Raw genomic sequence first — 11,156 nt, forward strand, 5'->3', positions numbered from 1 at the left:
GGTATCACATTGTAAACTTGGAATTCCTGCCCCATCCCCAGGGGTTAGAGCGGGGCCCCCAAAGGGAACATTTACAAATATTTTAAAATTCTTATCCTTTGATGACATGACAAGTATTGTATTTCACTTAGTTTACATGCTGATTTCCACATCACATCTAAACAATAAAATAAAGCTACCAGTATCTATGATATAACTCAGGTGACCGCTAAGGCCCTTGGGCCTCTTGTTTATGTAAGGTTGTGTACAGTATCACGGTTTGTTCCCTGTAGAGGGAATTTGACAGTATTTTTAGCTTATGCCTAATGGTCAAAAGGGGAACAAATTTTGTATAAATGGTGGGTCTGGCCCCCCCGGGGCTCATTAGGGGAAATATAGCAAATTCTTTAATATCCTTCTTCTTCGGTAGAAATGAAAGTATTTGTTCCATATTTGGTCTGAAGCATCCTTGGGTGAATGGGAACCAATTTTGTATAACCCGTGAATCTGGCTGGCCCCCCAGGGGCCTGAGGGAAGGGGCCCAATAGGGGAAACAGCAAATTCTTCAAATACCTTCTTCTGTACGAATGACAGGATTTTGTCCAAATTTGGTATGAAGCATCATTGGGTGAAGGGGAACCAATTTTGTATAACCCGTGAATCTGGCTGGCCCCCCCAGGGGCCTGAGGGAAGGGGCCCAATAGGGGAAACAGCAAATTCTTCAAATACCTTCTTCTGTACGAATGACAGGATGGGTGAAGGGGAATCAATTTTGTATAAACGGTGTGTCTACCCCCCCCCTTGGAGGCAGAGAGGCGGGGCCCAATAGGGGAAATAGAGGTAATACCTTTAAAATCCTTCTTCTACAATAGGGATTAAGGGATTTTATCCTAATTTAGTCTGGAGCATCCTTGGGCCAAGGGGACTCAATTTTGTATAAGCAGTGTGTGTGGTCTCCCAGGGGGTAGAAGGGCGGGGCCCAACGGGAGAAATAGAGGGAAAACCTTTAAAATCCTTCTTCGACCATCGGAATTAAAGGATTTTATCCTTATTTAGTCTGGAGCATCCTTGGACCAAGGGGTCTCAATTTTGTATAATTTGTGGGTGTGGCCCCCCTGGGGGCTTAAGGGCGGGGCTCTGTTTGAAGTTTGTTCTCACTATATCTCCAGTACTGGATGGATCTTTCTGAAATTTTATATGTACTTACAGCACCTACCATGGAGTGCTATATCTTTACTTCATACCAATTATTTTAAACATATTCAGGTGAGTGATACAGGCCCTCTGGGCCTCTTGTTTATGTAAGGTTGTGTACAGTATTAGGGTTTGTTCCCTCCTGTAGAGTGAATTTGATGGTTTGTTTACTCATGTTTTACAGACAAGTAGTGATGCAGTTTAACAAACAGCTGGCTACAAGAGTAAAGAAAAACAAGCGACTGCACTGGCTAGACTTTGTGGAAGATCTTCTGGTGGATGGTGGACTGCGGCCAGAGTATGGTGAGTAATTTGTCCAAGGTTACAATATTTCATAACACCATAGCCCTGATACTGTGTCTAAAAACCAGTCGTAGTTTACCAGCTTACTTGGCATTAAGTGTTTGTGAAATGACATGGTATGGAATCATTCCTCCAGGACAGCTTTTCCTTTTAAAACACCACTAGTTCAGAAGGGCAGAAAGAGTTTTGTCTAAGTTTGGTTTGAAGCATCCCTGACCCAGAGCGATTTAATTTTGTGCAAGTTCTACAATAAATATTGTTTGCCTAAACCTGGCAAACCCAGAAAAGAAAAACTCTTTTCATTTTAACTTATTGATTTGAATGATGACTTTCATTTTATTATTTTAAGTTTAGTCAGTCAACCATTCTGTTGAGTATCTGCTTCAACAAAAACGTTGCAGTATCATGTGTGTGTTAAGGATATGGCCTGCATAACAGCAAGTCCCGTACAGGAAAACAACAGTCATCTAATTTGTCTCTCCTCAGCTACATTGGGGACAGAGGGACCAGTGCCCACTTGTGTAAAACATCTCAAAGTTAAGGAAAATCTCAAGCAATGTATTGTCTATTGGAAATCTTAGACTTGAGGAAATCTCAAGCATTGAGATGTTTTATACAAGTGGGCCCAGACCTTTATAGGCGAAATGGGGGCATTTTTTTTCTGTAGACCAAACTGAATACCAGATTGGCTATCCCCGTCTTTGACTGGCCAATACAGGGTCCACTTATGAATTTTCATCAGCCAATGTTAACCAAACTATATACAAATGGTCCTCTCTAACCAAACTATATACAAATGGTCCTCTTATGGTTCTTACCAAACTATATACAAATGGTCCTCTCTAACCAAACTATATACAAATGGTCCTCTTAAGGTTCTAACCAAACTATTTTTCTAGCCAATTTGAAATCTTACCTCAATTTTAAAGCAGCAGAATACAAAATACAATTTACTGCGCCGAACATCTTGTGATCCTAACGAACACTTGGGCCTCCTGTTGTCTTTAATGTGGAATTATATTTAATACTTGCAAAATATTGATACCCTCAGTCAGTCATGAAAGATCTGCTGAAATTGACTTTATGATTCTTTTTATCAAAATAGTACTTTACAATCTCTGAGGGAACAATTGTTTAAAAAGAAAGCATCAGAGGTTTCCTTAATGTATACTGTTTTTGTACTTACAGAGTTTGATGGCACACATTGCCATCCAGCCTATATATCACTACTAGAAAAAGCACTTGCTGAGAACGTGTCGGAAGCAGCTCAGAGCTGATACAGAGAAGTTGTCAGAGGCATCGCAGAAGTTAAATAGACCGATAGCCTGGAAACATGTCGGAGGCATCACAGAGACTTTCTAGGCAGTGTGTAAACTAACTTATCTTACTAAGATATCTTTGACAGATTGTTATACATGAATTTGTATGTTACCAAAAAAAAGTAATATAGAATAAATATGCCGTCCAAACAAAACCTGTCTTGGATTTACACTGTTAATGAAACTGACAATGCCATGTATGAAAATAAGTTTTAAATTTCATTATTATTAATAATTAAAGCTGTTAAAATGCAAAATGTTTTGACTTCCTGGGTTTTTCAAACTAAAGAAAGAACTGTACCTGTATCCTCTTGAAATCAAGAAGATAAATTTATCCATTCCTGGATACTTATTGGACATTGGTTCTTTTCCCTGCATTATTTTCGTACCTGTATAGATAAATCCACTGTACAGTTAAACCTCGTTTCTATAGGTTCAAAGACAAGGTTTTACTGTTTCTATAGGTTCAAAGACAAGGTTTTACTGTTTCTATAGGTTCAAAGACAAGGTTTTACTGTTTCTTTAGGTTCAAAGACTATCTATGTATGAAATAACAGACAAAAACTGTGGCTGGTATTTTTTAATGAGTGTATAAAAAAATATTTGAAATGTGTATTGCCAATTATAACAGAACAGAAAACAGTATGTTTTTATTCCAGTGTTATGTTTTAACAGTAACATCCTGTCACTGTATAAATGACTGGGCCTGACCATGCAGTGTCACCCGAGCTGGGTGGCGCTAGGTTAACGACACCAGAATCTGTATTCACTAGAATGATCCTGTTCCTTGTACTGTTTCTCCGTTAGGCTGTACAACCATAGCCCATGTCAGTTTAATGTTGGTCAATACAGCATCAGACCGCTGTCCTAGCTCTGCACAGGATCTAGGGGCTACAAGTTCAGACATTTAGTCATTTAGTCATCGAGTCAAGCTCGACAAATCCTCAGATTCACAGATCCAATTTTGACATTTCGAATGGACAACTGACTATCCAGCCCAAGTGTCCAATACTATCTGGGGAGAGCCAAGAATGCCTCACTTCTTCTTAACACAAATGTTCTTCTGTGATGGAAGGCTTTGACTCCTAACAACGAAGTGTTTAATTCCCCAGTCATACAAAAGGCTGCTTCTCCAGGTCACCAATTCGTTTATTCCAGGTGTACTGACTAAAAATTCACGGTGTAACAATCCTGTACTTTGCACCTTTGCTATTCCTTCAATTATGCAATGAGTTATCGACAGAAAATCAGTTATTGCTCTGTCGCTGGCGAATCCAGAAGCGTCGGACATCGTCGTGGCCTGACCGAGATACCACCATGACACGTTTGGATGGGTTTTCCCACGTCAGTACATCAAGATCCTGTCACACACATAAGATTAAGTTATAATTTACATAGGATGAATACAAAGATTTCTTCTGGACAAAACATGATCTATTTTATTGAGAAATTAGGATCCATATTACTGAAAGATTAAGATGTCAAAAAGGGATGAAAACAAAAAGGGATGAAAACAGAGTTCTATCTTAGTGAGGGGTTACATTACATGGGACCAGTACAGAAAGCAAATTTACCGTGAATAATAGAATCTCACCTTCTTGGGGGCGAGATGCAGAGTTCTCTTACCCTGGACAGGTTTATCTGCACTTTTACCAGTGTGAGATTTCTTTGTCTCACCCTAGGGTTGAGACGAGGGGGATTCCCCTATTCATAACAATGGTATGACGTCACTTCAACAATACAATGACGTCACGTCAACAATCCATCAACGACACGTCAACCCTGAATTTAGCATGTAACGTTGTCATTACACTGTGTATATGCATTGGAAGAACAGGTTAAGAGAAAAAGAATCATTCACCCCCTTGTGAGTAAGATAGAGGAATATAAATCCTCAGGAAATATTCTTAAGTTGCCAAACACTCGGCAAAGCCTTGTGTTTGGCAACTTAAGAATCTCCCCCTTCAGGTTGAGATTCCCCTATCTCACCCCCAAAGGGACAAGAGATTCTATTATTCTCAACCCAAGTGGAAAATTCTAAAGTTGCCAAACACAACCCTTGCCGAAAGTTTGGCGACTTCAATCTTTCTCCGAGGGTTGAGATACCTATCTCATCCGTAAGTGGGAGAATGATTATTTTTCTTTTACCCTGCTGACACTGTTGTATTATATAACTGAAGTGTTAATGTTACAGGCAAATACATTGTTGAGTCCCACAATTGTTATGACTTGGGAATCCTCTCATCTCAATCCAAGGTTAAGCCAAGGATATCCCACAACAGGAAAAGGGGGGGGGGGTTTCACCTGTCAAGGGTTTTAAAGATTTTTTTTATGTCACCTACCTTTGCATAATCTCTGAGAAGTTCAAAGTCACTCTGAGAATTGAACTGACTGTACAGTACACCATCTGTAAACTTGAACCTGTCTCGTTCCATCTCCCACAGACGAATCTGATCTGTGATGGTTGGAGGCAGCACTGGCTTCTATAAAAGATCAATGTAGTTACAGTCATCATACACCCAGTTTTGATGGGATGTATATGGTATTAGGAACACCCCTCTCACCATCTGCACTTTGGGTTTCCTCAGATAAATTGCTTGAATCTCATCAAGTTTTGATGAAACTTAGTAAAGCTGAAAGTCTTTACAATAAACAAGGACTAAAGCCAAATGTGAAAATGAGTGAAATCTGTGAACATGTCCTCTGATTAGTTGATTGTTTCTGCACAGTATAAATGGTAACTTAAACATGTTTATATAATACAAAACCAAAGTTAATAGTGGAAGTCAAACAAAATCTGTACATAATTAATTTGAAAACTGCACTCTGATTGGTTGATAGTTTCCACACAATAACTTCATCCAAGATGACCAGACTTTGATGAAACTTCGTTGATATTTGTATTACAACAAGACAAAGACCAAATTGGAAGATATACAAACTCGGAGCAGTGTTGTAGTAAATACCTGTTTCAGCATCTTTGGGTGTGCATGGCTCCTTAGGAAACTGATGATCTGTAATTAGAGGTATACAACTATAGTAGTGTACAACAGTAATTAGTGGTATATAATAGTTCTGAGTGGTATACAACAGTAATTAGTGGTATATAACAGTAATTCGTGGTATACAATGGTCGTGAGTGGTATACAACAGTAATTCGTGGTATACAATGCTCATGAGTGGTATATAACAGTAATTTGTGGTATACAATGGTCATGAGTGGTATACAACAGTAATAAGTGGTATACAATAGTTCTGAGAGGTATACAACAGTATTAAGTGGTATACAACAGTTAGTAGTAGTACACAACAGTAATTAGTGGTATACAATACTTATGAGTGGTAAACAACAGTAATTAGTAATATATAACAGTATTTAGTGGTACACAACAGTAATTAGTGGTATACAATAATTGTGAGTGGTATACAATAGTAATTAGTAATATATAACAGTTATTAGTGGTACACAACAGTAATTAGTGGTATACAATAATTGTGAATGGTATACAATAGTAATTAGTAATATATAACAGTTATTAGTGGTACACAACAGTAATTAGTGGTATAAAATAGTAATGAATAGTACACAACGGTAATTAGTGGTATACAACAGTAATTAGTAGTTTATAACAGTAATTAGTGGTACACAACAGTAAATAGTGGTATACAATAGTTCTGAGTTGTATACAACATTAATTAGTGGTATAAAATAGTTCTGAGTGGTATAAAACAGTAATGAGTTGTATAAAATAGTAATGAGTGGTACACAACAGTAATTAGTGGTACACAACAGTAATTAGTGGTTTACAATAATTGTGAGTGATATGCAACAGTAATAAGTATATAACAGTAATTAGTGGTATAAAATAGTAATGAGTTGTACACAACAGTAATTAGTGGTATACAACAGTAATTAGTAGTTTATAACAGTAATTAGTGGTACACAACAGTAATTAGTGGTATACAATAGTTCTGAGTGGTATACAACATTAATTAGTGGTATAAAATAGTTCTGAGTGGTATAAAACAGTAATTAGTTGTATAAAATAGTAATGAGTGGTACACAACAGTAATTAGTGGTACACAATAGTAATTAGTGGTACACAACAGTAATTAGTGGTTTACAATAATTGTGAGTGATATGCAACAGTAATTAGTATATAACAGTAATTAGTGGTATAAAATAGTAATGAGTGGTACACAACAGTTATTAGTGGTATACAACAGTAATTAATGGTATAAAACAAAAATTAGTGGTATACAATAGTAATTATTGGTATACAACAGTAATTAGTGGTATAAAATAGTTCTGAGTGGTATAAAACAGTAATTAGTGGTATAAAATAGTAATGAGTGGTACACAACAGTAATGAGTGGTACACAACAGTAATTCGTGGTACACAACAGTAATTAGTGGTACACAACAGTAATTAGTGGTATTAAACAGTAATCAGTGGTATACAACATAAACCATTATACATCATTCTGAGGTCTTTTCCTACAATTTCCTTTTTTTTTTCACAAACAGTGGAGGAAGCCAAAGCAGCACATTAACATTACTTAATGTTTTATATATAGTTATAATGCATAATAACTGTTCCAAATTTTTATAGACATATCTGCCTCTTTCCCACTCTCTCTAATAATACCTGCACCACTGTGATGCCAAGAATATATGCCTCTCTCTCACTCTCTCAGGACATACCTGCTCTGCTGTGATGCCACAGTCTATTGACTCTCTCGCACTCTCACTAGACATACCTGCTCTGCTGTGATGCCAAGAACATATGCCTATCTCACACTCGCTCTAGACATACCTGCTCTGCTGTGATGCCATGGTCTATTGACTCTCTCCCACTCTCTCTAGACATACCTGCTCGGCTGTGATGCCACATACTAGTGCCTCCCTGACACCCTCTCTAAACATACATGCTCGGCTGTGATGCCACGGACTAGTTCCTCCCTGACACCCTCTCTAGACATACCTGCTCGGCTGGGATGCCACAGACTAGTGCCTCCCTGACCCTCTCTCTAGACATACCTGTTCGGCTGTGATGCCACAGACTAGTGCCCCCCTGACACTCTCACTAGACATACCTGCTCGGCTGTGATGCCACAGTCTAGTGCCTCCCTGACACTCTCTAGACATACCTGCTCGGCTGGGATGCCACAGACTAGTGCCTCCCTGACCCTCTCTCTAGACATACCTGCTCGGCGGTGATGCCACAGACTAGTGCCTCCCTGACCCTCTCTCTAGACATACCTGTTCGGCTGTGATGCCACAGACTAGTGCCCCCCTGACACTCTCACTAGACATACCTGCTCGGCTGTGATGCCACAGACTAGGGCCTCCCTGACACTCTCTCTAGACATAGCTGCTCGGCTGTGATGCCACAGACTAGAGCCTCCCTGACCCTCTCTCTATACATCCCTGCTCGGCTGTGATGCCACAGACTAGTGCCCCCCTGACACTCTCACTAGACATACCTGCTCGGCTGTGATGCCACATACTAGTGCCTCCCCGACCCCCTCTCTAGACATACCTGCTCGGCTGTGGTGCCACATACTAGTGCCTCCCTGACACCCTCTCTAAACATACATGCTCGGCTGTGATGCCACGGACTAGTGGCTCCCTGACACTCTCTCTAGACATACGTGCTCGGCTGTGATGCCACATACTAGTGCCTCCCTGACACTATCTCTAGACATACCTGCTCGGCTGTGGTGCCACATACTAGTGCCTCCCTGACACTATCTCTAGACATACCTGCTCGGCTGTGATGCCACGGTCTAGTGCCTCCCTGACACTCTCTCTTTACATACCTGCTCGGCTGTGATGCCACATACTAGTGACTCCCTGACACTCTCTCTAGACATACGTGCTCGGCTGTGATGCCACATACTAGTGCCTCCCTCACACTCTCTCTAGACATACCTGCTCTGCTGTGATGCCAAGAACATATGCCTTGCTCACACTCGCTCTCGACATCCCTGCTCTGCTGTGATGCCATGGTCTATTGACTCTCTCCCTCTCTCTCTAGACATACCTGCTCGGCTTTGATGCCACAGACTAGTGCCTCCCTGACACTGTCTCTATACATACCTGCTCGGCTGTGATGCCACATACTAGTGCCTCCCCGACACCCTCTCTAGACATACCTGCTCGGCTTTGATGCCACAGACTAGTGCCTCCCTGACGCTCTCTCTATACATACCTGCTCGGCTGTGATGCCACAGTCTAGTGCCTCCCTGACACTCTCTAGACATACCTGCTCGGCTGGGATGCCACGGACTAGTGCCTCCCTGACACTCTCTCTGGATAAGTTACCCACTGCCATGTTTGGAAACCTAAACAAAATCATCAAAATTGAAGGAAAATTCATGTAATTTAAATTTTCTCAACGGGTCGTATTATTGCATAACATTCCATCCATCCGTCTCTAACTTGTTGGTGTCTGCTCAATATTTTGAGTAATTATATGAACCTATTAACTTGAGAGTTGGTAAGAAAGTGAAATGCTATAAAATCTGAACTAAGTTTGATACCTCTTTTTACTCGGTCATTTCTAGCCCCTAACTCAGCTCCCTAGGGGGTCAGGCTCGTACAAAGATCTCACAAGTGAGCTTATGTCATACCGCAGTATCCGGCGTCCGGCGTCAACTTTTCCCTTTAAAAGCCTTTATCTCCTGAACGACTGATTGGATTTTAACTAAATTTGATATGAAGCATCCTTGGGACCAGGGGCTCAATAGATTTATGAAATAAGGGTGTGGCCCCCTAGGGGGCTGAGTAAGGGGCCAAAAAGGGGAAAATTTAGAAAAGAATAAAAAATCTTCTTCTCCATTTCCAGAAATGCTAAAACCAAATACTACTCATAGTTGTAAAGGCCTTTGGATGGTTTATAAAAATTGTGATTTTCATGTCTCCTAGCCCCCACGTTTGTTCCTGGGGAGGGGGTGAAGTTTAGTATAGTTTATATAGGAAATAAACATAATAGGCCATATCTACCATTGTTTTGAACGGAAGTTGTTCATATTTGACAGAAATACTTGTTAGGGGGAGGGGGTCTGCAGGTAAAATTTGTACGAGCCTGAACCCCTTGGGGGCTGAGTTAGGGGCCGAAAAAAGGGGGGGGATTTAGGGAAATTTCAAAAATCTTCTTCTCCAGTTCTAGAAATGCTAGAATCAAATACTACTCATAGTTGTAAAGGCCTTTGGATGGTTTATAAAAATTGTGATTTTTATGTCTCTTGGCCCCCACGTTTGTTTCTGGAGAGGGGGTGAAGTTTAGTATCGTTTATATAGGAAATAAACATAATAGGCCATATCTACCATTGTTTTGAACAGAAGTTGTTCATATTTGACAGAAATACTTGTTAGGGAGAGGGGGTCTGCAGGTAAAAAATGTATGAGCCTGACCCCCTAGGGGCTGAAAAGGGAGTGAATTTAGGGAAATTTCAAAAATCTTCTACTCCAGTTCTAGAAATGCTAGAATCAAATACAACCAATAGCTGTAAAAGCATTTGGGAGGTTTATAAAAATTGTGATTTTTATGTCTACCAGGCCATCCGTTTGCCCCTGGTGATGGAGTGAAATTTAGTATAGTTTATATAGGAAATATACATAATAGGCCATATCTTCCAATGTTTTGTATGGAGTTTGCTCATATTTGACAGAAATACTTATTAGGGGAGGAAGGTCTGCTGGTATAATTTTTGTGACCCTGACCCTGTTTTATCAGGTCAGTTTTAAGAGATTTTATATGCAATTTTGTTTTACATTTTTACTAATTATCTGAAGTAATTATTAAACATTCTCAGACTTCAATTTTGCTGTAACAAGATTTAACATATTGCTTAAGAATATCCGTTCAAATGATTCATTTAAAGGACTTTATCAAAATCTTAAAATATATTTGTTTCATATTGTATTTGTTTAAAATGTTATGCAATTGTTATAGCATTTTTAGATTATATAACCCCCCTCCCCTCTCTACCATGCATTAATAAGGAACTGTGCTGAATTTAGCTTGTCTGTCAGTCCATCTATTCACCAGTAGATGTAAAATTTACGCCTCAGGAAGTACTAAAGTGCAAAGGTCAGCTATATAAATATTCAGTACATTCACAAAGCACATTGCATGCATATGAATTAAACAATTTAAGGGTACTATACCCTTTTGCTTTCTTGTGTAAGATTGCACTGTGAAGTAACTAATTTACCTGTATAGCATTTCGCAGAATAAAGCTACCAGGGCAACCTTCAGTGGGGAATCTGTAACATACAAACACAGAATAGAGTTACCAGGGATACCTTCAGTGGGGAATCTGTAACATACAAACACAGAATAGAGTTACCAG

The 11,156-nt window shown here is 39.6% G+C and overlaps 2 protein-coding genes across 3 annotated transcripts in view; one reads left to right on the forward strand and one right to left on the reverse strand.

Annotated features, from left to right (window-relative positions):
* LOC110452964 overlaps positions 1-3,045 on the forward strand; it is a 7,738-nt gene extending 4,693 nt beyond the window's left edge. The window contains exons 3-4 of the mRNA XM_021501742.1: positions 1,358-1,476; positions 2,665-3,045. Of these exons, the coding sequence (XP_021357417.1) occupies positions 1,358-1,476; positions 2,665-2,753 (208 nt within the window). The 3' untranslated portion in view covers positions 2,754-3,045. The remainder of the gene's footprint in view (positions 1-1,357; positions 1,477-2,664) is intronic.
* A 321-nt stretch (positions 3,046-3,366) lies between these two features.
* The window catches only part of LOC110452962 (general transcription factor IIH subunit 4-like), a 30,762-nt gene continuing 22,972 nt past the window's right edge, over positions 3,367-11,156 (reverse strand). For both annotated transcript variants that reach the window (XM_021501740.1, XM_021501739.1), the window contains exons 10-14: positions 11,019-11,070; positions 9,065-9,143; positions 5,762-5,809; positions 5,138-5,278; positions 3,367-4,156 (exon numbers count right to left, since the gene is read on the reverse strand). In XM_021501740.1, coding sequence (XP_021357415.1) covers positions 4,043-4,156; positions 5,138-5,278; positions 5,762-5,809; positions 9,065-9,143; positions 11,019-11,070 — 434 coding nt within the window. In that variant the 3' untranslated portion in view covers positions 3,367-4,042. The remainder of the gene's footprint in view (positions 4,157-5,137; positions 5,279-5,761; positions 5,810-9,064; positions 9,144-11,018; positions 11,071-11,156) is intronic.

Source organism: Mizuhopecten yessoensis, unplaced genomic scaffold (genome assembly GCF_002113885.1).
Source record: "Mizuhopecten yessoensis strain PY_sf001 unplaced genomic scaffold, ASM211388v2 scaffold7015, whole genome shotgun sequence".
NCBI classification, from domain to species: domain Eukaryota; kingdom Metazoa; phylum Mollusca; class Bivalvia; order Pectinida; family Pectinidae; genus Mizuhopecten; species Mizuhopecten yessoensis.